At 37.7% G+C, this 27,615-nt stretch overlaps 1 protein-coding gene across 1 annotated transcript; it reads left to right on the top strand.

The window, feature by feature from the left end:
- Positions 1-102: 102 nt before the first annotated feature.
- On the top strand, positions 103-26,085 carry Spx (Spliceosomal protein on the X). Its single transcript, XM_083120664.1, has 6 exons — positions 103-357; positions 5,203-5,286; positions 14,010-14,155; positions 15,953-16,081; positions 19,230-20,037; positions 25,408-26,085. The coding sequence occupies exons 1-6, from the start codon at positions 324-326 to the stop codon at positions 25,617-25,619; spliced, it is 1,413 nt and encodes a 470-aa protein (XP_082976790.1). The 5' UTR covers positions 103-323; the 3' UTR covers positions 25,620-26,085.
- Positions 26,086-27,615: the final 1,530 nt, after the last annotated feature.

The following is a 27,615-nucleotide window of genomic DNA, read 5'->3' on the forward strand; positions in this document are numbered from 1 at the left end:
CAAGTGTCTCTAACGTTCACTCAACTCTGACTTTAAGTCGGACAACCAATGGACAACCTTCTAGTGGATTCAGTAATCCAGAAGCGAAAACATGCAGTATCTTCTTTTATTGTCAGTACAAATCTGTTCCCTTTACCTAATCCAATATAGACAATAATACAATATCTAGACACTCATCTTCTCGTTGTTAATATTCCATTAATTACATTAGCAACGTGTGATCTTATGATATTAAATATGTGACAAAAGTAAATCAAAACAGAAAGTTGAAGCGAGAAAATGTGGTTTAGATTATTTGTATTGGCAACATTGTAAAAATAGAAATGGCGGCCGGCCCGATAGCAGAAAGAAATCAAGGTATTTAGAAAATTTTGTGTATAATGCCTTTGCTTCATTTTATGTATTTACAAATTACGTTGGTGCGATAAACCTGAGTCCACTGACACCCTATTCATATTCCTGAATATACTTTTAACACATCGTGAATACCCCTTGCATGTTATTTTTGACGTTCTGTTTCCCCTCAATCCATATAAAAATCACGCGAAACATGCATCCTTGAATTACTGATAGTTTTTATGGAAGAATTACAACATTAAACAGCTTTCATGGAAGAGTTACAACATTAAACAGAAAACAGCAGAGGAAAGACAATGCTCACTAACATTTACAGCACCATGTACACGACGACAGATCAACGTTTACTGTTTCTATTACTACAATCTGTATATCGACTGACATATGTACTGTCGAATAGTGTCAATCATAGGCATAGGCGCCGACTCCATGGCCCCCCAATTGTAATAATGTTGGGGCAGAGCGCCTCAAACAATTTTGCTTAAGAGGATCTAATGTATTATTTCGCTTCTCTTGTATAGTTTACGGTAAAAATCTGATATTCCCCGAACACCTATAACTTCTTCGTTTTGTCAATTTTTGACATTTGTACTTACCTATCTGGGTAACACTTTACTATACCGGAGACGGATTTCTTGGAATTTACAGGAGAAAGTACTTAACGCAAATCATTTTCTGTAGCGTTGCGGGAATGTAGTTTCGATCCATTTTAATGCGAATGCATGTGGTTTTCTACGAAAATCTATTTCCGACGCGCTATTGCTGCTGCTACAACATGACGTGTCGAGGATGCGTCGTGAAGTTGTTGCCGGGTGTGGAAGATGCCGTGGAATTTGTAATTCCGATGTTGTCCGTATATGCTAAATTGAACGAAAGGAGTTCTAATGGAACCTAACCTAACAGGCCTAACCTAACCTAGTAGGCATACCTCGTCCCCGTGATGGTTCGTGGGGCTATCGTATGTAAGAAATAGACATTATTTTCGTTAGAAATCCATTATTTCACCTAAAGAAATGTTCTGCAACGCAGAATAGTACGTTAGCAATGTAAAAAATTCCAAAATAAATCATTAATAGGTGTCTCCGGTATAGTAAAGTAGTACCAAAAAGGGTTTTTGTAACTGAAGAACATACGGTTCCGCAAATAATTTGTGGGGCTGTGTGTCAATGGTTCGTGGGGCTATGCAAGAATGGTGTGTGGGGCTACGTATATTTTTTCCCAAACAAATTTTTAACTATTGTAACATATACGTGACCCTACCTAACCTTACCGGAAATGGTTCGTGGGGCTATGCGTCAATGGTTGAATTTCCGCTATGAAACATTCCCACATCACACAAAACACCTTCCAGATGTTAGACAATGCTACAGGAACTTATTACCGTAAGTAGTTTCTTCTGTAACAATGAAGAAATCTGTTCGAGGAATATCAGATTAGTACATAGTTTACTTTGTATTGTGCCATATGAACTAAACTTGGTAAAATTTTCGTATCCGCAAAACTTATATCTTCAATTTTACGGGAGAAAGTACTTACCGAACTGACTTCCATACACTTTTGAAAGGTCGTGGAAGTGGTTTTTTCCCCATCGGTTAATTTATTTCGCCGGTAAATCATGTATTTTTGAAGATTAATGTCTCTCCAATGCACGAAAGCTGTTGCCTCTATGTCCTTCCACTACGTGAATCAAATGTTTCGTGCGTTCGATGATGTAACCCCCGGTCAGTGTTTCCAACCAAAACGTTGTTTTCCAAGAACATGACAATTTTAACTATGTTTGCCGAACCTAACCTAACCTTGCCGTGCGTGGTTTGTGGGGCTATCCGTGCATGGTTCGTGGGGCCATTTATGAATGGTTCGTGGGGTTTTCGAACCCAAAAAAAAAAAAAATACAAAATCAGTAACACGAAAGTAGGTATTCTTCGATGACACTAGTCAAGATTTCTCCTCCATATTGCATGTAACGCAAATGAAAACGAACATACAAGAATTACTCAATATGTCGAAAATTGAGGTTATTTGCATGAAAATAACGAAATGTCACCTTCAAGAATCCTTAGGAATGCAGAATACGTAAATACCAATGTGAAAAAGAAGAAAATAAAAGAATTTGAGACGTTTGGCGGTTTTTGAAATTTGTCATCTTGACATTTGAGGGGGGTTGCCCCCTAGAACAGTTTTTTAGCCGAAACAATAAAACACATATTTCTTCCTTTCGGCCCCTCCATTCACCTGCCAAGTTTCATGAAAATCGGAGGGGGACACTGGTCAAATGCACACTTAAATTTGTCCTCATCTTGACATTTGAGGGGATGGTTGCCCCCTAGAACAGTTTTTTAGCCGAAACAAAAAACACGTATTTCTTCCTTTTGGGCTCCTCTATACACCTGCAAAGTTTCATGGAAATCGGAGGGGGACACTTAGATAACCTCCCTTGTTAGTCTTACACTTTGTAATTATATAACACTGCATATATTATAAAGTTTTTTTTAAATTTTTAAAACTGTAACTGTAGAACAATTGTATAATTTTTGTATAACATTTCTATCTTGTTAAATGTGTTAAAGGTTTCATCCTGGAATGGAATGTCTCACATTTATGTGTGTTTTCATTTCCAATACATTCGAATGATTACATATTCGTTTCAATGGCATTTACAAAATCACCTCTGACATTTTATGTTAAACAAGTAAGATTATTTTTGTGCACGAGTGTGTTAGCCGATGTGTAGGAAATTTTGAACCCGGATCCGGATCCGTTTGGCCATCCGTAGTCCAAAGAATAAGGGGAAAATAATTCTAAAGTCTTTGAGTTTATTTCACACTGGCTTGCAGTAAAGGACGCAAGGAAAGCTTATGAAAAGTCTGTATTGCGAAAGTTTGAATGGCTATGATCAAGTACATTATTGATAAAGCACGTCGTGCTATGTGTTTTTTATTATTGCAAAATTAAATTTAAAAAGTAAAATATTGTAGCAAGAACAAAAAAGTAAAACTATTTTCCTGCGATTTGTGTTAGCATTTATGTAAATAATTAAATAAAACTGTTAAATATTGTAAATATTCGTTATTTTTATGGGTACGTCAACACTAAGGTTATTTGCACATGTCCTTTCTTTACAAGTCTGTTGCGGACATTAACCCTCTGTAACCCACTCTCCCGCTTTTTCTAAAATTTTGAATTATTCTCCTTATCAGTGCAAGAATGGTCTGGAAAGCACTAGGAAACTTATCTACACTATTCCCAAGAAAACATAGAGGCATTCCAACCTTTTTTCTGGCGTTTTTCAGTTGTTTGCATGCATCAAAAGTGACCGGTCCCCCTTAGGTGGCACTCAGTACCGTGCGCGGGAACGTTTCGTATCTTACATCATAGCACTCCAGCCATGAATTTGGCAAATATAAGAAAAATAAAACAACGGTACGTTGTTCGGAATGCAAATTAATTGTATGCAGAGACCATTGCAGTACCCATACGAAATGTCGGAGTTGTCAAAATGTACTGAAAAGTGGCATATTGGCTCCATTTTGTTTCAGTTTGTATATCTCTTTTCATGTATATCTTGTAAAACAAGAAGAAACATTGAGATTTGAAAATTTTAATATTTTGTAAGTATCTTCGAGTTGTATTTTACTCATTTGATTGCTTTTTCAGCGAGTCAGCAAGATTTTGACTGAGAATTTTGGAACAAATTGTTCCTTTCTAAGCCCATATAAGTTGTATGATTTCAATTTGTTTTAAAAAATATGTTGAACCTTCTTGAAAACTACGTTGAAAATTTTGTGAACCATGAGTTCATTTTTTAGTTCCTTTATTATATGGCAAAATTTTAATTACGCGTATTTTGGGAATAATATTTTGGTGCATTTGCTTCAAGAGTCTAAGCATGTACTTCTGTGTCATTTCCTCTAATGTTTTTAGTTTAGCTAATAAAAATGTCCGAAATGGACTGTTTGCATTCATATATATATCGTCTGATTTCCAGTAAGCACTAGGGTAATTCAACATCAGTTTGCATCAATATTTCATCTAAATAAAGTTGGTTTTGATAGGGCGGCACTGAGTGCCATGCGCGGGACAGTTGTGCTACCATGAGGGCACGGATGACAGAGGGATAAACCACACCCATGCCCTTGCCAGGACTCGAACCCGAGACCTCCGGATCAAAGCGAGTTGAGTTCACCACCAAACACGCTAGCCTACCGAGGCCGGCAGTTAGGTTGGCCTCTTAATGTAAATACATAGCATACTTTTCAATAAAAATGTTAATTGTTATCTAAAAAACAAATGAGCAGATACAAAAGACATAAAGAGACTTTGAAACATTTTCTAAACATTTTTCATGTTGCATTTCATTTGCATGAGGAATATAATAGCTGCTTAAAAACTTCTATACGAAGTTTTTTTAAAAAAGGGAGGGAGGGAGTCGTTCATTCATTTATTTCAGTGATCAGAGGCCTCCCCCCAATAATTTTGACAAGTCTGCGCCCCTGATCATAGGTACCGACTTGGGGGGAGGGTTTTTCTTCTGATGCCACTGTTACCAATAGCCCGTTAAATATATGTATTGTTTAAAACAAACTGTGCTTTATTGCAATTCATTTATGTTGGTTTAAATGTTCGAAATCCGAATAATTGTTTTCAGCTTATAACTAAGTGGGGCATTTTCCATTTACATTGGATTTGTACTGCCTTGTATTTTTTAACTACTTCATATTTTCATTTGCTGTGTAGATAGTTCTCAATAGAATATCAAATTTCATTACAGAATTTTCACTTGTTGTAAACAAGTACTTTCTAAAGATATGAATAGGTCCATTCATGTTTTGGTTCTTCCTTTTTCAGATGCTACTATTTACGTTGGTGGACTGGATGAAAAAGTTTCGGAAGCCTTGTTGTGGGAATTATTTGTGCAGGCTGGACCAGTGGGTAAGTAGCTATAGTTGATAGAGAAGGAATAATGGGCTAGAATTTACAATACCGGTCGCAGTGGTTCTTATAAGGTTAAGATGTTGCGGTCAAGTGCAGAAATTGATCATTAAACCATTGACGGATAGCCGCACTGAACATTCTCGGTAAGGTTAGGTTAGTAATTTTTGGAGTTCTACGTGCTATGAAACTTACATTTTTTTAATATTTAAATTCCTTACCAACGTATCTATAGAGACAGGCGGGAAGCGAAGCGGAGGCGTTGCCGCGACAGCGGTTGCAGGTGTCAGGTTATTACCCCAGGGGCAGAGCCTGGAATCGGCGGGAAATTTTGAAAGCAATTTTCATGACATTTCTTGGGGTACAGCCATGAAAAACAGACTTTGACATACATCGATTGGTACGGGTGCTTCGAAGTTTGCATACTCACTAATTGATGCCTACTAATCATTCGAAGTTAAAATTTGGCGGTCACGTCTAAAGATTGCAAAATCAGCGAAATTGAGTGATCTGCGATCGGCACGATTGCTCATTATTTACCGGAAAATACACCATTCAATTTCGCTTATTTTACAATTTCTACACGTGACCGCCAAATTTTAACTTCAAATTCGTGATTAGGAGGCCTCAATTAGTGTGTATGCGAAATGTTACGAAAATCGGGTAGGGGTCCGGTATTGTAAATTCGCTCCGAATAATGAATCGGAGTTGCCACATTCAAAGTACCATCACTCCTCACCAAATTCCATCACACTAATGAGAACACAAAAATATCCAAATAGTTTTGGTTTGTACTTGTATCTAAACTAACAGTTGTTGCTGAAATCGATGTGACAGGTTCATTTTTATAAAGTGTCATGAAATTACGTTTATATGCTAAAATTAAAAATAAAATAAAAAATATTGCTAAAATTGGTAGCAGTTCCAGTTGTTTAATGATTTTTGCAAAGTTTCATAGGAGAAATACAAAGAATTGTAAAAAATAATTGTTACATTAAATTTGAACCTTGGTGAAAGTAATTACCACTGTTTGGAGTTCCGACAAGTGTAATTTATCAGCGAAAGAAAAAAAGACTTATAAAGTACCTTATGCAAGCATCCATGCTTCCCATTGTCAAGGGATTTTTCGTCCACAGAAGAAAGAGAAAGTAGTTATCGTGGAATAGTGGAACTGACTCTGAAAGTAAATTTGAAGCTTTTGGAAAGTAATTACAACTGTTTGCAGTTCTTAAGAGTGCTATTTATCATCAAAAAGATGATGTAAAAGGTACCTTATGTGAATACCCCAGCTCCCCAAGAAATTCCACAGATTACTGCTAAACGAGGCTCGAAGGGACGTGTTTGAGACCAGCAGCAACAGGATGAGATGTTGAAAGCATTTAGGGTGACTATTGTAATGCTAAAAAGCCCTAAACCTGGCCTGCCTAACCTAACCACGAAAGCATTTAGAGATGTTATTTGGATAGTATGAGCTCTACACTTGGCTTGTCTAACTTAACTACGAAATCCCTTCGCACCACATACATGTGGCCTAGATGGCAGCAGCAGAGATAAATTTTATACAGCAAGAGGGCAGTAAACTATAGGCTGGTTGCAAGAGAAGAATCATGTAGGAGTATACTTTGAACCATGAAAAAAGTGCCTGGTGAAATCGGAATTTAACAATCGGAACTCGGGCCCTAAAATGTATGTAGCATACGAGGGTCACTATTTATATTTTGAGCCTTGGCAACACTGATTGAAGTTAGGCGCGATACGACGTTTGCTCGGAATCTTCTGGCATTATTGACCATAACGTACTTCCAGTGGCGAAGCGTAGATTTCCTAGCAGGGTAGGCACAAAAGTATGATAATTTCCATTAGTTGCTTAAATATGTAAAAAGAAAGGGAGGGGGGCTATGTCATGGAGAGTGGTTCAATGTCTCTCCAGGCCGCTTCTTTACTTGCCAGTGGCGTCACGTTTTCAAAAGTGTTGTTACCGGCCATCAATACGATAATTATGTCTTAGACGTTCTCCTCCCGCCCACCAGATGCCATCGATAGATTTTGTTAATTTCGTTTTTTTTTTTTATTTGTTTGTATTTTTTCAACCCCTGATTTATGCACACACCTCCAGAAAGAACTACCAATCATGGGACATCGCGAAAATCCAACGAATAGTGCTCGAGCCCTGTTGTCAATTCTTGATCACTTTTTTTCTAACTTTATTTTGCAATTGAGGTGAAAAGGGGTAGAAACCCCGCCCCCATAATTTTCGGGTCAGTCTGACGTTTGTGCCGTGAGCAGACGACAGAATTCCGCACTTTCAGCGACTGTCAGTTTGGTAAGTTCTACTGCTGCCAACTTAGTTTTTTTAGCAAGACTTCCTCGCACCGAGGAAAACACTATTGTTATCTGTTGTCTAACTAATGGAATGGTTGTAGTTAATTCCGGTCTTGGCTTTCTAGATAAATGAATTTCTGACACCTGTATGTGCAAGTAAACATAATTTAAGTTTTGAATATTTTCGTCTCATTTGTTCTGCTCTATGTTAATCGTGACGACGAGAATGTATGGAGAATGAATTAAAGATGATCAGGAAACATTGGCATGACAACAATTAGGTCACCTGGCTTCGTAACGTGTTAGGAAGACCACCACGGGGCTTTCAAGGAAAACACATAAGTAAAGGTGACCTCTCTCATTCAGTGTGTATACTTCGCATCCTAATTTGTTCTACCCCTTGTGTTAGTAGACACCTTTACGTGATAATAGAACACAGGATCCTTGTTTGGGACCCGGCAACACGACAGGTTACGATGTAACATATAAACAGGTTATAATAAATGTAGTTGCTTGAGATAATAGAATCACAATTTTTAGGTGCAATTCATCTCTTTTCTGCCAATCCAATGTGACAACACTGGCCTGTTCCGCCAGACCTGAAACAGACATGGCCCGCGCAATAATCCCATAACACCAGGAACGTATCCAGGAATTCCTTTCGGGGGGGGGGGCTCAACACCATTTTTTTAAGGGGTATAGTAAGAACCTCACAAATGTTCAAGACCAGTGGTGGCAATTGGGTTCCAAAACGGGGGGGGGGGGGGGGCGGAGGGCGTTGCAAGGAAAGTTTACTTTCTCTTGGTAGCCAAGGCTTAACATTAAGAGGCCATTATGTTGAGGCAAGAAAATAAAAAATGTGGAGCAACTATCCCTTAAATCGTCGCCACTGTAAGGCTGTCATTTTAATCAGAACGTGAAATCGGAACATTTTTACCACTCGACTCCTTTGTTTCCATGCATTATCATTGTGTGCCGGAACCATCTCAGTATGTGTGTTTGTCCATTTCTTCTCATCAGGCATAAAAACATCTATGGTGTCTTTGAGTGTTTTTACGAAGCTGTTACACATGCACGGGATGGACAATCCACTCGACAACGCGAGATTCAAATTGCGGGCTGCGAACTGGACGCAGCCTGAACACGACTAACGTGTCTTGTCCTCCCATGTTTGCAGCTCTTATAAAAGCCGAAACCCACCAAATTGTTCAGATTCAGGCCACGAAACAATTAATGCACAGTGAAAACCCTTCCGTTCCCAACACATCTAATGTTTCGTCTCCCAGTATGATCAAATGCTTACTCATTTTCCTCCAGTGACGTGCCCAAGGGAGGGTTGGTGAGGTCATAACCCCATTTGACCCAATATTCCTTTCTTTTTTTTTTTAAAAAAAAAAAAAGAGGAACGTCAAAGACAAAAAAAAAATGGCAAAATCAGAACTGACCACCAAAAGTAGTATGCGTAACCCCTCTCCCTTCCGAAAATCCTGGGCACGCTTCTCTGTATCTCGGACACATTTTTTAAAATCAACTCACCAGAAGTTCTTATCATTCCGCATTGGAGATTGAAGTAAGATGCGTTCTTCCTGCAGGTTTGGATATGATCCTTTAGGGTGCTGTCGTCTGCCTGCCTTCACACCTAACCTTAACAAGGCCCTAATTTTCCATCCTTGTGACTTGGATTTTCAAGACTTAGGAAGGTTTCAGACCGAAGGGACACGAGATACATGTCGATTGGAATGGGCCAATCAACAGCAACGTTTCACACCGTAGCAACACAAAAGGCCGCACAAACGACACAAACTTAATCTTCAGGCGACATGGTGTGAAATCTCCCTTATTAGGCCACTGTCATTGTCACCTCGAAGTAGTAGCTCTTGTTGACCACAGAAAAAAAATTCTTCTCAACCGGTGGGAATGCTCCTCAGTTTTCTTCTCTCTCCTATATTTTCTGTGCTTGTTCACTATACAGGCAACACCTTACGATTTGATATACACAGGACATGTACTATGTAGACATTTTAACGAATAATCGATTGAAGTCAAGGATGGCTAGGTGGCTCAGTTGGTAGAGCCCTGATTTGGGTCCTGGTAGAGCCTGCAATTTCCACCTAAAATGTCTACATATGGAACATCTTACTTTCTCTTCTCGACATTCATAAAATTTTCAGCTGTCTCTTTACGGTAGTTAAGTGTTTGAATGTGTTTCGAACCCAGTAGGCTTAAACAAAAGTATTTTTTTATACCATGAAATTCTCGGACTGCATATACGAAATTTATTTCTGGCAAAACTAAATCAACAGTCAAAACTTTGATTTTCAGTTGATCTATGCAGCTTATTTCTGTTTTAATAAACCACTCCAATATCCGCTACTGCTGAAATATTCACACGAGAGAGAGAGAGAGAGAGAGAGAGAGAGAGAGAGAGAGAGAGAGGCCTTGATCTCTTCGGCCCTCGAACCGAACTAGCACTACGCTGAGGCCCCGGAAGTTCTGCTGTCGTCAATGTCTTCATTTTCGAATCACTATATCTTATAAAGCAACCAGAGGACGTTAACTGATCTGATCACCAATCGACTGTATGAATTGTCACACTTACCTCTGAAATCTCATTAACCGATTCTTTGTACAGATCAACAGAAAAATTAAATCCGTGTATTTATATCCTCATTATATTCTAGAACGTTCCGCAAATAAAACGATTCGTTAATATTGCCAGTAGTTGACTCATTCTCTCATTCAAGAATGTTCCCTCTCCCGCCTTCCAGAGATTAGAAATTACAACGAATCACCCTACGTGTGGCGCTACCTTTGTTGTGCAGCTTCCAAATGCTGACAAGTCTCTACATAGTGCTCAAGTGCGCTGCGACAACACCGAAAACGTAAGAAAAGTTTACGTGCAATATTATCAACAACAGGGTTATAGAACATTCTCCGTCTTGCCTCGATAATTGTCTATCTCCTTAAATCACGTCACATTATTAAAAAAGCCAAAAACCTAATTTTATCTAGTGTAAACAGAAAAAATTCCTGAAGGGGGGCTCGAGCCTCCTGATTCCCACCTTGGATACGTGCTATTGACAATAATAAGGTTATAGAACACTCTCCGTTTTGTTTCGATAATTATTTCTCTCAGATTTATAAATTTATTATCTTCACATTATTCAAGACACCAAAAATCTAATTTTACCTAGTGTAAATTGAAAAATTTCCTGGGGGGGGGGGGGGCTCGAGCCACCTCATCCCCACCTTGGATACGTGCTATTAACAATAACAGGGGTATAAAACATGCTTCATCTTGCCTCGATAATTATTTCTCTTCTTACATTATTCATATTATTCAAGAAGCCAAAAACCTAATTTTATCTAACGTAAACTGAAAAATTTCCTGGGGAGAGGGTCGAACCCCCGTTGCCCCACCTTGGATACATGCTATTATCAATAACAGGGTTACGGAACATTCTCCGTCTTGCCTCGATAATTATTTCTCTCCTTAAATTATTGTCACATTATTTTATTTCACACCACAAGAAACCAAAAACCTCATTTTATCCAGTGTAAACCTAAAACTTTCGGGGGGGGGGGCTCGAGCCCCCTAAGCCCCCCCTCTGGATACGTGCCTGCATAACACAACACCCTTTGTCCTAAACCCAAAAAAAGTCTTCCCTTGCATTGTACTCTCATTGAACGCCCTCTTCTCTTGTTATCCCTTCAGGGTAAACGAAACTGCCTACCTCTTCGCTTGTGTCGGCTGCATAAAAAAAATGTCTGCTTGTAATATTTATTCAACGTCAGTGTTAACGCATTAAATAACGTTTCAACAACTTTGAATTTTTTTAAATATTTTGCTGTCACTTGCCACTGCTACTTGCAAAGGAAAATATAGTTGAAAACATTTTAGAAATTATTATTATTATAAGAAGGAAACATGAAAGACCAAAAGTGGGTCCTACCTTACCGATGATTACATCTTCACTCAATTAAGAACTCGATTGTTCTTGCATTTCAGTCCGGCACTTCTTGCATAAATCTGATCGCTGCACAAGACACGAATCACAAACAAAGCTCTACCATCACGAAACTCGCGCTCCGAGCCACGCTCCCTTGTAGCGTCCTGAGCAGGAGGCAAGTTTTCACAGAGAGGGAACGAGCGGGGAAATCCACGTTCACGATAAAAGTAAATTATTCTATTTCCAGTGAAAGTAAAACTACTTTGTAAATATAAGGCGTAACTAGCATATTAATTTACATAATTTGGTATGAAGACTTACTTTACACATATAAGTTCTTTGGACTTTCTGTTTACGCTACGGTGTTGGGTGAATCGACAAGACCATCAGCACTCTGACCAGAAAACGAAGTCAGAACTACACCTACTCCGTAATTTTCAATTTCACTTACACTTGTCGATGAAAGGAAGGAAAACCTAAGTTTCGTACAAAATATGGAGAATGTACAATGAAATAGAAATATCTCTGCACGAACACAAGCTAATGTTTATAAAAAATGCCGGTACACCACAAATTTCCAACCCTGGCGGAAATGCAGTGTTGCTGATATTCTGTTCGTTCTAGTAGGTAACACCGCGAGGCCGGCCTCAGGAGCACGTTATAAGCATACGTACAGTACTCGTAAGATTAGGCTTCCCGCATATACGACCGTACGACAGAATGTCAAGAGAAGAGGCCCCAGCAAATGTGCCTCACTCCGTGGAAAGTTCGTATACTGGACAGGGTTAGAATTTTTTTGTAATTATCATAAATGAAAATTCCAAACTTTTCCATTGCATCACATGTGTTTTGACGAAATAAGTAAATACACCTTTAAAAGAGTGATGGCGTGGGTAGGCCCAGCCTCCTGGCCTCATAGGACGCTTCGCCACTGCGTACTTCAAATGTTTTGTCAATAGCTTCATTTGTGTTGTTTATGTTGCCTTGGAGATTGCGCGACAACAATAAAATGGAATTAACAAGTGAACATTTTCTTGCGATGATTTTTTACGATTTTCGACGTGGATTATCAAGACAAGAGTGCATCGATCAACTTACTTCCACATTTGGCGATGAAGCCCCATCCTTTGCCACTGTGAAACGCTGGTATAACGAATTTAATCGTGGCCGCCATTCGCTCACCGACGAGATTCGCGAAGGTCGTCCAAAATCAGTTGTTGTTCAAGAAAACATTGATGCTGTGCAAAACCTAATACTGCAAGATCGTCATGTGACATATGAAATACTGTGAGATTGAGGCAACCATAGGCATTAGTTCCACCAGCATATATAAAATATTACATGATCATTTAGCTGTGAGAAAGGTATGTTCTCGTTGGATCCCACACAATTTGACAAAAACTAAAAATGACGCTCGCGTCAATTTGTGCAAACAAATGCTCAATAAATACAATTGTGGTGCTTCAAAAGACGTATATAAGATTGTAACAGGAGACGAATCATGGATATATGCATATGAGCCGGAACGTAAACAGCAGTCGACTGTATGGGTGTTTCAAGATGAACCCAATTCAACAAAAGTTGTTCGCGCTCGAAGCACATCGAAACAAATGGTCGCCTGTTTTTTCGGGAAAACTGGTCATGTGGCAACTGTGCCTTTAGAGGAACGTAGAACGGTCAACTCTGAATCGTACACAACAATTTGTTTGCCAGAGGTCTTCGGTCAAATACGGAAAACAAACACACGCCGTCAGATCATTCTTCATCAAGACAATGACAGCTGTCACACATCTCGTCTAACAACCGACTTTATGAACAGTCAAAAAATCGAATTGATGGGTCATCCACCGTACAGTCCTGATTTGGCACCCAATGACTTCTTCTTGTTCCCGAATGTCAAGAATAAATTGCGTGGACAACGATTTTCGTCGGCGGAAAATGCCGTTGATGCGTTCAAAAACCATATTATGGAGGTGTCTCAAGAAGATTGGAAAAACTGCTTTGACAAATGGTTCGAACAAATGCAGAAGTGTATTGACCATAAAGGAGAATACTTCGAAAAACAATAAAGCAGTTTTCAATGCCAAATTCCTGTTTTTTCATTGTTAGGCTCAAAATATAAATAGTGACCCTCTTAATAGATATTAACTGTCCATTTCCTTAAGAAAAGTAAATAATTAGCCACAAGACTTAAAGAAATATGCTTGATCTAGTTTCACTGTGAGAGAACCTACAGGAAAGAACAAGAGTAAGGAATATTTTAACTAAACTTTCTGTTTGTCAGTCTGAAAATGTTGAAGGCAGTTTTGCATCATATTCCAATTTTATTGTGCTTACATTGAGGGTGGAAAGAGGTGGGGTTGCATTACTGGCAGGAATGAAAAAATATTTTCTTTTGCATTACGTCTCCAGTTGACACTACAATAAGTTGCCTTTTTTTTTTGCTTCTAGTTAATGTTCACATGCCTAAAGATCGTGTGACACAACAACACCAAGGGTATGGATTTGTGGAATTTATGGGTGAAGAGGATGCAGATTATGCCATCAAAATAATGAACATGATAAAGCTGTATGGGAAACCAATCAGAGTTAATAAGGTAAGTGTATGTTTTATGTTGTTTATGAATTTAAAGGAGTGATAAGTCTAGTATTTCCTACAGAATAGGCATCAAAGGGGAATGGCCTGTTTTGGTTTAAGTTTTAAGAAATGGTTCTTGTGAAATGATTTGTCTTCAGTGGGTTGGAAAAAATCTTTACTACAGGTATTTTTATTCAATGAAGGGCTCAGGTGTAAAACATGGTAAGTGACATTTTGGTCATTTCTGAGTTTATTAAGAAAAAGGGTTATTAGAAGCTATAGCATAGATAAATTCTTTTCATGTTGTGTTTACCAATTTCACAAGGCTTCACCAAGTCCAATGCAAATTGTAAGACATGGCAATTTCACTCAAAAATTGAAGGACGGCACATTTTACTTTGTAACTCAAAAATTACCAAAATATTACTCACCATGTTTTACACCTGAGCCCTTGTGCTCATCTTAAGGCAAGGAAAAAAACTGTTGAAATTGATGCATCAAAAGGTTTAAAAGTAGTGATGTTAAGTAAGATAAGTGCCTCAAGGAAAGCCTGAAAGATAGTTGCATGAAGAGTGGAACCAAAACGTCAAATTCTAGTCAGTGTGATGACTTGGTGACTTATGACTGACTGCATAATTTTCATATGAACACAAATCTGTTAATCCATAATATTCAAATTGTACTGTTATTAGAACAACTTATCATTTTTACTGTTGAGTTCATAAAAGTTTGATCTCTTGTTATTGCTTCCATGTCGTATATTTTGTTGTTCTTGCAGAAATATGGCAGTTATTAAGTTGTGTCTCCATATGTTGTCTGAGTTACAACATAAAAGTATAGTTTATATCCATGTATAAGAATAATTACAAGCTAAAGCTAACTTTAGAAGTAAAATCAAAGCTCTCAACTGACTTGTTTAAAGAATATGCAAGGTCAGAGTTTCAAAATGTTAAGTCTGTTAACTATGGAATTGGCCAGAAGTTTAAGTTGTAAATTCATAATAACCATCAAACGTGAAATAAGCAGCAGTTGCAAATAATATGCAAGTTTAGTTAACTTAAGTTCAGTCTTCAACTGCCCACACTATGTTACAACAACAGTTTCTGAGAAACCCATGCATCAAACAGATTAAAAATAGCTTCAAAAGACATCTGTACATGGCTTATGTGTATTTGCATGTTTATTGGGGAGGGGCTTAATTTTAACGAAATCAATGAGCATATTGGCAGTATAAAATTCTGACGAAAGTTATGAATGTTGATATTCCAGCCTCAAAGTGCAAATCTACCAGTGTTGCCATGAAATATCCATAGTTGTACTTGCAAATGTATTTGCATTTTAAATATGTTGCATGGAATCTGTACTCCCAAGATAAGTTTAAACAGCACTTGTGATTAGGAAAAACTTTTCATGGAATCACTGCTATGTCCATTTAAACAATAATTCTGCTTTGATTTAAACTAGTTCATGTCAGGTGCATATTTCGTCGAAGGAATCGTAAAACATTGTAAGAAAACAAAAAAAAAGACATGGGAATGACAACATTATTATCTTTGTTACAAATTATTGTCTAAAAATTTATACAGAGATGGTAATCAACTTATTACAGCTTTTGCATTGTTATAAAAATATATAGACATGTACCCTTTAAATCTCCCAAATTTTAAAATCCAGCTAGATTCTTCATTATTGGAGGGGAGAGCATTTAATGCAAGAAATTAAAGGTACGGGTATAGACAATACTCTTGTAAATTTTTTATAATATTAAGATCAATTATGTTACCTTTTATATATTAATATAATTATGCTTTTTCAGGCATCGGCTCATCAAAAGAATCTTGATGTTGGAGCCAATATTTTCATTGGTAATTTGGATCCTGAAGTAGATGAGAAACTTCTTTATGATACCTTCTCAGCATTTGGAGTGATATTGCAAACACCTAAGGTAAGGAAATACGTGGGAGAATGTGCATGTCTAATGTGTAGGGAAGAGTTTGTATTTTTTTAATGTGTATTCTTGATAGTTTTCTTCCAGTGACAAAAATAGCTTACCCACAATGATAAATTAATTGCACGATTTCAGAAAATTTATTTTTAATTTCTTTAGTGGTCCTTTGTTCAACACCAATTTTCTTGTCTTTTAACTTTTAATTACCACCTAACTATAAAAGCTGTCAATCAGTGTTGGTAATTGTGTTGCTTATTGTTACTGCAGCCTTATTCAAAACAGGATGGTATAAACCGAATACATGTAATTTTTCCATCCAGGTGCTATAATGTTGCCACACTTTATGTGAAACGAAAATGCACTTTTGTGTGAGGAAAAATGTCACTGGGTGATATCAAGGGATGACTCAAATTCAAAGATTGCAAACTTTTACTTGACATTTTCAGCAAACTTTAAAACCATCTCAGAGCCTCCCAGATATCATAGTGGTTAACACTTTTGCCTTGTAATGAAGGAATCCAGGGTTTGATTTCCAATGGAGGCAATATTGTACAGTGGTTCTGATTCAACTTCAGTTTGCTCTTGATTAGCCTATGTGGGCATAATCATTCTTTTCCTTAGAGTTGAAAGCTTTCCACTGTAGAAATTGAAGTCTTATTTGATTTTAGTAATGGGTAAAATAGCCATCCCCATTGCAAAATAATCTAACACAGTTATTTTTAGTGGTTTCCAATGATTTTATCTGCGATGTTTCGTTTTGGTTTCCCAGAACTTCCTCAAGCTACACTAGAACACAACCTCACGTAGCTAGTCACTCTATGAAACGTCACAGATAAAGTCAATAAAAACCACTAAAAGTGACTGTGTTAGATTATTTTGCATATACAGAAAGTGGTTATGCGAACCTTCAAGAAGAACATTGATATAGCTATCTCCATTGTTTCAGATGTCATTAAAATGACATTTCTCACTGTTTGTTGTCCTCTCTAGCTTCCTTTGACCAGAAATACACATTTAACCTAATTCTCTATTTGCCTCTGAACAAATACTTACTTTATGATTGTAGAAAACTTCTTACGTCACGTGCCGGCAACATATTTGTTAAAACACTAAAATCACACACTAACAGCACGATAAAAAACACTTCGGAGTTCTTCCAAGCTTTCGACTCCTTCACGGAGTCATCTTCAGGGCTGGTCGAGGGCAGACGCCAGTGCAACGAAAGCTTGGAAGATCTCCGAAGTGTTTTTTTATCGTGCTGTTAGTGTGTGATTTTAGTGTTTTAACAAATACTTACTTCTACATTGGTTCTTGTTGCACTTCAAAAACTCCATACTCACACAAAAAATAAGAAGTTAATGAAAATAAAAAACTAAGAAAAATATTAAAAAAACTATACTTAAGGACCATGGCCTACCTACCGACTGCTGGCCTCAATAGAGATCATTCAACCAGTTCAGGGTGATGTGTGGTCAGCACGATGAACCCCCAGTCGTTGTTGTCAAAATCTCAGGACAGAAGACTCGAATCTACCTAGTCTTACCATAAATACTGTCCCAAAGTTTTAAGTAAATTGACACAAAATGCTGAGACATATTGTAATATCCTAATAACATTACTGAAATGGATGCATCACAAATCATTATTCAAAATGGCCACGCTTAGCACGCACACATTCCGTAAGTCTTTGTGGCCACGCATCAATTGAATTACGCAACACATCGACTGGAAAATGAGCAACTGCCTTCAGAAGAGACCGCTTTAAACTTTCAATATTGGGATGTCTCTTCTTGCAAGCCATCTCCTAAAGCTTTGACCACAATTTGTAGTCCAAAGGGTATAGGTCCGGACTTGCAGAAGGCCAATCCGAAGTGGAAATTAAGTCTGGTACATTTGCCTCCAGCCACTGCTGTGTTGTTCGGGTCCCATATGTTGGGGCTGAATCCTGCTAGAAGCTCCTGTTCTGACCATGGAAGAGGGTGTTGTAGACATTCTTGACTAGTCTCTCAAGCACTGTCTGCTGGTACACTTTGGCTGATGTTTTTACCCCTTTTTCACAGAAATGGAGCGTGCCCTCATAACAAATGTTCCAGACTTCATTTCCACTTCAGATTGGCCTTCTGCAAGTCCGAACCTATACTCTTTGGACTACAAATTGTGGTCCAAGCTTCAGGAGATGGTTTCTAAGAAGAGACATCCCAATATTGAAAGTTTAAAGCGGTCGGTCTCTTCTGAAGGCAGTTCTCATTTTCCAGTCGATGTGTTGCGTAATTCAATTGATGCGTGTCCACAAAGACTTACGGAATGTGTGCGTGCTAAGGGCGGCCATTATGAATATTGATTTGTGATTTTGATTTGTCATGCATCCATTTCAGTAATGTTATTAGGATATTACAATATCTCTCAGCATTTTGTGTCAATTTACTTAAAACTTTGGGACAGTATTTATGGTAAGACTAGGTACTTGCATCCTGTAGCCTGAGTCCAAAACCTAATGACGTAGACTGAATGTTCACGGTAGTGGACATAAGAAACAATACAAGAATAAAACAAGACATTAACAAAATCACAGAACACAACCGCAATCACAAACAGAAGCTGAGATATTTCAGAAGCCTGCTTTCACCCTCAGAACGTAAACATAAAAATTCCTAGAATGAAAAAAGTGTCGCACTGTTGCACCCTGTGTTGTGACCTCTATGTTCTAGCAGATGAAAAAGAATCAGAGGTGTGGCTAACAATGTACCTAGCAAGCTCACATTGCACAAACTCCACACTGACGTATGAACTGATGATGCTTTTCTGGTTTGTGCTGTTGTCATTTGAATAAGTCTGTGATTGCTCTTTAGCAATTTTATTACGTAATGTTGTTTTAATGGTATAGAATTCTGTTTGATATTACTCTTTGCTGTTATTGTGATATCAGGAGTTAAAAATAGGTAGAAATTATTGTTGAGACTAATAACAAAGTTTTAATTTCCACCAATTAATATTTTATCATATTCTGATGCTGCTACCCAGAAATTTTGCCAAAAAGACCTTGACAGACATTTAAATAAATTGCTTCAGTTTGTAATATATTATTATTAATATACAAGTAGTGAATAAATGTTAATTAATTACTTATTTTGTTCATACATTTCAGATCATGCGAGACCCAGAGACTGGGAATTCAAAGGGTTATGCGTTCATCAATTTTGCAAGTTTTGAAGCATCCGATGCTGCAATTGAAGCTATGAACGGGCAGTACCTTTGCAACCGACCAATTTCTGTTTCCTATGCTTTCAAGAAGGATGCAAAAGGGGAGAGGCATGGCTCCGCAGCTGAAAGATTACTCGCTGCTCAAAATCCACTATCTCAAGCAGACAGGCCGCATCAGCTTTTCGCTGATGCCCCTCCTCCTCCACAATCAGCAGCACCCCCAGCGCCACCTCCTCCTCCAACCACAGCTCCACCACCAGGTGGCATGCCTCTAGTTCCTCCCCCTCCACCAGCCCCACCCTCGGCACCAAATATGCCACCTCCACCTCCCGTGCCTCCACCTGCAGGTGTGCCACCTCCAATGGGCATGCCACCCTCAGTGCCACCAATGCCGATGCCTCCATCGGCTCCCGCACCGCCATTACCAAACATGCCTCCTGGTGGGCAACCCCCGCTTCCACCCATCCCTCCACCCCCTGGAAGCATGAGGCCCCCTCTGCCAAACATGCCTCCTTTACCACCATCGTCTCATGGTGCCCCTCTACCACCGTCAGCAAGTGCTCAACTTCAGTCGACAGCTTCTGGTGGGCAACAGGTGTCCAATATGCCACCGCCGATGCCGCCAGGTGGAGGACCGATGCCACCAAGAATGATGCCGCCACCACCACCTTGGCAAGGGGGAGGACACCATCCTCCAGGAGCACCACCAGGCATGCCTCCTCCCCCTCCAGGAATGCCACCACCACCTCCAGGTATTTATGATTTGGCACTTTTAGATGAATATTACTGGAAAGTTGTGAAAATTGTGGTTTAACATTGGCTTGAAGCTTTGTCTTTGTCATTTATTATTAATACTCTACCAGCCAACCTGTAGTCTTCTCAAATTTTTACCTGGAATGTGCATTAAAAAAATACAGATATCACTTTATGTACTATAAAAAAAAAATACAGTAGACTCGCGATTAACCGATATGGTTGATATCCTTGTGAATGCACGAGGCCGTAAGTGAGTTAGATCTCGCCCCACTCGTTTTCTCCTCAGCATTATATCATATCTAAAGTGAAATCGCATACGACTCGAGCTTCGTGCTCTACGTCTGGGGTAACCTTGAATCAGAGTTCATCAATGTTACCATTTTTTTTTTTTTTTTCTCTATTCCTACATATAAATGATGTTTCGTATACATTTCTTCTAAATAGTTTATTCTCCTCCCTAAAGACTTCCCGCCCTTCAATTTTATGCTCTTCTTCCAAAACGTGCTCAGATAATCCAGTTCTGGGATTCCCTTCCTTGATATCCTAAACTTTTTTTTTTCAACGTATACCCATACTTCTGCTGGTTTGTCCAACATATTCTTTTTGGCATTGGCATTTAATCTTATATATACCTTTTTCCCCTTCTTTATTTTCTTCATCCTTCTTTTTTATAACTGATGAAATATTTCTCTAAGCTCCTGGGTGCTTTCATCCCACATTTAATACCAAATTCTTTCACTGTTCTTTCTATCTTCTCAGACACTCCTCTAAAGCAGGGGATAGCCACGTACTTATATTTCATTACCTCCTCATTTTTATTATTAACATTACTATTTTCTTTACTTTCCTCTTTAGAACATATCCTTTTTGCTTTGTGTAAATTTTTCCTCATTTTTATACCCATTCTTCCTACCTACGTTATAGATCCAATCAATTTCCCTTTTTAAACTCTCTTTACTGTTACATAATCTGATAGCTCGTATGAAGAAGTTTAGGAAAACATTATATTTAACCCTACTGGCATGGGCAGATTCCTTATTGATGTACATTTTTCCCGCTAGGGGCTTATGGAAGATGCCTGTTCCTATTTCTGTACCTATTTTGTGAATCTCTAAGTCTAGGAAGCTAATTTTATTATCTTTCATATTTTCCCTAGTAAATTTGATTCTTGCTTCTTGATCTCCTAGATTTTTATAGAAACTGTCCAAACTTCCTTCTTTTCCGATAACTAAAATGTCATCCACCTATCTCCCGGAAAACTTAACCTTACTCAATGCTGCGTTCTCAATGAAGTGAATAAAAATGCTTGATATTATCCCTGATATAGGGTTCCCCATGGCCAGTCCCTCTTTTTGCATATTTTTTTTTTACAATAGAAATAATTATACCCCACAACTATATTAAACCATCTGATGGATTCCCAAGCAGTTATCACATCAATTCCATTACCCATAAGCCACCTATGTAAACAGTCGGCGGCTTTTTCCCGTGGCACACTGGGGTACAGATTAACTATGTCGAAGCTTGCGATTTCATCCTCGCTATCAATCTCAATATTCTCAATTTCCCTTTTTACTTCCACTGCATTCAAAACACTATAAGTCGTGTTTTTCTTTACTTTTTTGATTCTCCCAACTGTATCCCGGGTGTGAGTACGTCGGTATGATTGGCCTTAGTGGAACCCCTTCTTTGTGCATTTTGGGTATTCCAAACACCACTGGAATAGTCCCCTTTTTGCAATTTTCAATTAGCCTATTTTTCTGTCCTACTTAGTGTTATGCTAGTTTCAATTTCCTTTTTGGTATCCCTTCTTATTTTATTAATAGGGTCTTTATGTACCTCTTTATAGTCGGTGTTTAAAAAGCATTCTTCTAATTTACTTTTATTATTTAATTTACTATTTTCTTTATGCAATACACCGATTTTGTTCTCCTTGTCGGATTGTATTATAAATACATCATTTTCCCTGACCCATTTTCTAACTTTATTCAACCTCTTTATAAATCTCTTATTCTTCTCTCCCTCCTTCCTATCGAACCCCTATTTATTTTATTTTTGGATTTGCTGTTCAATAATGTCGGGTAACCTACTCTTAATCTCTTTTCTATCATCCTTATCATCTAGAGCAGCCCCAATCCCTTCCGCCACGATAATGAATTCCTCTTTTTCTATTTCTGCTTTTCCAGTTACAAATTTTTGGCCTTTTTCCATGATTGTACTCAACTCCACGGGTAATTCTTTGTTAGTTAAATTGAGTACACTATTCTTCACTTCATTATCTATCAATACTTTGTCTGACTTACTCCTGTCCGTTTCCTTACCCTTTCCACTAATTCTTACTAACTTATACTGAATTTTTATTCTTTGCTAATTTGACGTGTTTGTGATGTTTATCCTCTATTCGGCTCCAGGTTATCCCATCAATGGTAGAGCTAAGATCTAAATGGAGTTTCAAACATTCGCTATTAAGCTTATTCACAGTGCAATACGCTTCCCTCATGCAATTATTTAACATCCCCATTTGATGCTCCTTTTTTTTTTGTACTTGCCCCTTGTTGCTCAGTGGTTGGAATCTCCACTTTAGAAATTTCAACACTACTCCCAACCTCCTACATTCTTTCAAAAACCATATCCTGTTAATAACAGAATTAAGCCTAATCCTAACCTTCTGGAATTCTCGCACTTTTTTTCCCGTACAGATTATTGAATTCATTTTTCAGGTTACGTGTGACTTACTCACTTTATGTACTATAAATAAAATAAAATATAACTTATTTTTACTTACGTTCAGTGAGTATGTGTTGAGTAATTGACAACGTTTCAGGTTGTTTTATCGGCTTCACGGTTGCCCACGAAGCTTCGTCGATGGCAAGGATTAGGTTTACATGGATAGGATAAAATATTGGGATTCCATCACAACTCACCTGTTCTTTTTTAAAAATCACTACGTAAAATTTCCCTACTATTAAAATCAATTATAACCCCTGAATCCCTCCGGCCATTTGCCGCTTACATGTTGACAGTCAATGGCTTCCTCAGCAAGAAATGTATACGAAGCATCATTTATATGTAGGAATAGAGAAAATAAAGTTAATAGAGAAGACGGTAACATTGATGAACTCTGGATAGGAATGCTGAAAATATGGGAAAAGCGGGGAATATAAGGAAATCTGATTCAAGGTTACCCCAGATGTAGAGCACGAAGCTCGAGTCGTACGCGATTTCACTTTAGATATGACGTAATGCTGAGGAGAAAAAGAGTGGGGGGAGATCTAACTCACTTATGGCCTCGTGCATTCACAAGGAAGCCATTGACTGTCAACATGTGAGCGGCAAATTGCCGGAGGAATTCTTTTTTAATAAGTTGTAACAGATGTGTTTTCATTGATTTTAATAGTAGGGAAATTTTACGTAGTGATTTTTAAAAATGAACAGGTGAGTTGTGATGGAATCCCAATATTTTATCCTATCCATGTAAACCTAATCCTTGCCATCGACGAAGCTTCGTGGGCAACCGTGAAGCCGATAAAACGACCTGAAGAAGGGGACAGTGGTCCTTGAAACGTTGTAACATGTCACCATATGAAAGAATAAGTTCATTTAAATTGTACTTTGAAGCCTTCTAAAATTTTAAATAAAATCTTCGCAAAATAATGTTAAATTTCGACTCAGAACTTACTGTTATTCTGATGCATGGTTAGGTTCGCCCTGTAGACATGATAACATGTCTCCATACGTGAATAAGTTAATTTACGATTGCTTTCAACTTTGTGATAATTCAGTTTGATTTCTTCAAAACTTATACACAATATACTCGTATTTTCAATTTTGCATAAAGCACAGGACTTAATGTTAATCTGCCATATGAGTAGGTTCGCCCTGTGGGCATGCTAACATGCCTTAATACGGAAGAATAAGTTCAGATTATTTTGTCTCCATGATTATTATTTATTTATCAGGTTATTCATTATTGATATCTGGCATGGTTAGGTTTCGCTCTGTGAACATGCTGCCATGATGCCATACTCAATATCAAGTCGATGTCTCTAATATTTTACGAATTATAGCAGTTTGTATTTCTTCACATATCTTGAAGCCAGACCATGATGTCCAATTTATATTAAATCTGAGTCAATACTCAAAACCTTCTCCAGTCATGTCAACGTTATGCTTCATTATGTCAGGGAGCGTTCCTAAAGTTCCAAGAAAGCGCCTGGTCATCTTTATATAACGGATATGACAGTTTGATCCATATTCTGTAAATAAACTGCAAGAGTTTCATGAATTTGATTATAAGAAGGAAATCTGTTCAGTCCTTTATTTATGGAGATCTTTAATGAAGATATAAATTTATGAAAGTATCTTAAAAATAAACCATCTTCAGGAAAGAATTGCCCATATAGAAGCCTGCTGAAGATGCAGATCTTTCTTCAGAAACGGATGTTGTTTATTTATCTAGTCTCTTTTCTCATAGCCTGTATGAAAATTATATTAGTATATAACAGGTGAAGCCTCATATCCCATGTATTTCTATTACTATACCCATACCTGAGAGGGGTCAGAGCATCCCATTAGCCCACTGAGTTCAGCCGAGGTAAAGAAACAGATGAAATTGAATTGGAAAGGTGATGTGAAGGAAATAGGAAGATAAAGATGAGGATGGACACTTTGTTTTTGTGATTATTTTTTTTATGTTATAGCTGCGATTGTATAATTTTTCGGAGGTGATTTTTGCTCGAGGACACTGACGACAGAGGGTGGCCTAAAGGTTCGAGAGAGGAACCACCACGAAGCCTAGTTCAGTATGAGAGCAGCCTAAAGTGTTGTGATGGGTGTTTCTGTTCACTTCCATCATCTCCTTTGAAGTTCAGAGCTGGCGATGGAGCACAGGTCTCTCCCCAGCCACGCAGCTAAGTTATGATGATTTTAAAGGGATGATATTTGTTTTATTTTGATTTTGAGCATTTTCCCTCATCAGCATCCCTAAAGTTATATTTTTCCTTCCTAATTTTGTGTATCGCTATGTGTCGCTTTTCCTAGTTATTCACCTGTTGATATGAAAGATAGATAAGTTGAAGGGCCGAGAGGGGCACCTTTTAAAGAACTGAACGTAGATCTAATTGGGGAAATTTGGATGAAGGCAGAGGTTGGGCTAGCTCTGTGGTGTGCCATAGACCCAAGTTTAATCTTTGGTCGAGTCCCAGTTTTAATAGCAATTTAAGATGTTTTATCTCTGTATATTTATGTATATGTACTTTTGCAGGTAAGGGGTCATTATAAATCCATTTAGTGTTTTCATGTCTAGGAGTTAAAAATACCATTTTGTAACTCAATTTAACAAGAAAATATTTATTTTTATTTTTTAGGATCTCGTCCACCTCCAGGTTGGAGACCACCGCCTCCTGGTGTGAGGCCACCATTTGGACGTCCACCTTTCCCACCCCGTGGGCCGCCACCTCCGCCAAGAGGCTTAAGGCCTCCACCACCGCCACCAAGAGGTATGAGACCTCCTATGCCCCCTCCTCCAGGGCCAATGCCTCCACCGCCTCCTCAACAGAATTCTAATGATGGATATTGAGAGTCAGTTTCAAGAGGACTTTTAATTGGTGCACAAAAAGGTTGCATTTCATGACCTACAAAAGACTGCCGGTCTGCTGTTGACTTCAGACAACTGTGATGGAAAGTGTGAGAGTTTTTAAATGAAGATAATTAAAAAACAAGAAAGTATGATTTCATCTGTGGTAATTTGCAGACATTTTAAAACTGAACTGTACCTTAATTCCTTATTTTTCTTTTGTAAATGCAGATGTTAGAAAAAAAAATTGTAAGTACCTTTCTTTTGAAAGAAACGGTATGTGTGCAATGAAGTAGTTGATTATGAGATATTGCCCAGAGTGTTTGTGTAATTGTCTTGAATACGTCATTGAAACGAGTTCAAATAGTTATTATTTTTGTTACTAAAAACACCTCTTTTAACTGTACACTGTGTATTTAGTGATTTTTGCTGTATGAAATACATGATTCTCTTACATATTAATATAATCATTCATAAAAATGTTAATCAGAAGGCGTTAATATACCCCCCATACTCTGTTCATTTATTTTGAAAATTTCCTTTAGACTCCTTTGTTCCACATTGCTGTACTAATTTGCAAAACCAGAAACATACTGAAATGTCAATTGTAAACATGCAACTACCATAAAATTAATGAAGGTGCTTGTTTTTTGTAAGCATTAGTAGTAATCATATCTAAAATTATCGTGGTCCAACTATTTTCATACATATGCCACTTGTCATCAGTGCCAGTCTTTTCAAAATTGTACTTCAGTACCTGATTCGGGAATAGCATCTAGTAGGATAATTTTTTAGTCTCAAGTCTACTCTAACCATCATTCACATAGTTTTTACATAAACAATATGTAATACTACATACAGAAGCCTAGCTGATTCAGTGGTCTAGAAAACAGCATAATGCATTGTGAAAATAGGGATCAGAGGTTCAAATTATGTAGTCATAAATCTCGCTATATAAACATATGACTGAAAATAGGAAAAATGAAGAAAGGAAAGAGATTTTTTTTTTGTCCAGGATCATGTAATCCTACAGTTATTTATTTATTCATTTAATTTGAAATGCTGATAATAGTGTGGAGTCCTGAATTCATAATTAAGTACGAATGATAAAAGACATTTGGAATTATAAGACAAAAATACAAGGATAATCCCTCTCACTAATGAACCACAAATACAATACTGATACCCAAATGGTAAAGTATAGATTAAATTGTATGTGTAAAAGTGCTTTTACAGGGTGTCTACCAAATCCACAACTCTTGACTTTTTCTTGACCTCCCCCCCCCCCCCTTTCCTTAACATTTATTTAATTATCCCCTACTTAGGTGTAGTTGGAAATTAAAAAAATAATATTTTTATTCAATGAAAAACCCCTAACATGAACAAAAACTGAAGCTGTACTTTAACAAGAGATTTAGGCTTATTAATGTATTATTATTTAATATTTTTATAAAACTTCACGCACAGAAGAATGTAATTCTTAAGAAACTAAATCAACAAATCTTAACAACAACTCCATTCAATTTTACATTTGTAAATATTCAATTTTATCAAATACGAGTACAGGTACATAACAATGTAAATTCACTATAATGTAAAAAATAGCAAAAATTCTTGACCACAAGCATCATTTTTGACTTTCTTGACCTATCTGTCAATTTCTTGACTGGTATATTAGGGATGGCCAGCAATTTTTGGATTTGGGTTTCATAGGTCCAGTGAGGACCAGGTACCTGGGTCCATTATTATCCAGGACCCATGCATTTTAGGATTTGGATCTGGTCATTGTATTTTATGTCAAAAATAAACTAACCTAGCGGACATCAGTGGTCTAGAAAACAGCATAACACACTGTGAAAATAGGTATCGACGTGGCGAGTGGTTCAATGTACTCAATCATCAAGTTCATCAAACTCTTGGGCTCCATGAAAGGTGTTTTGTCTGCAAAACAAATGAAGATAACAGCAATCATAAATGGGATGGGAAAATTTGCCAACAA

The sequence above is a fragment of the Lepisma saccharinum genome, chromosome 4 (assembly GCF_977018435.1).
Source record: "Lepisma saccharinum chromosome 4, izLepSacc3.1, whole genome shotgun sequence".
NCBI lineage: Eukaryota > Metazoa > Arthropoda > Insecta > Zygentoma > Lepismatidae > Lepisma > Lepisma saccharinum.

Excerpts from the sequence above, each read along its gene's own strand:
- Spx (XM_083120664.1), top strand. The coding sequence starts at position 324 with ATGGCGGCCGGCCCGATAGCAGAAAGAAATCAAG. Across the intron at positions 5,287-14,009 it reads TGTGCAGGCTGGACCAGTGG|TTAATGTTCACATGCCTAAA; the intron begins GTAAGTAGCTAT and ends TTTTGCTTCTAG. Across the intron at positions 20,038-25,407 it reads AATGCCACCACCACCTCCAG|GATCTCGTCCACCTCCAGGT; the intron begins GTATTTATGATT and ends TTTATTTTTTAG.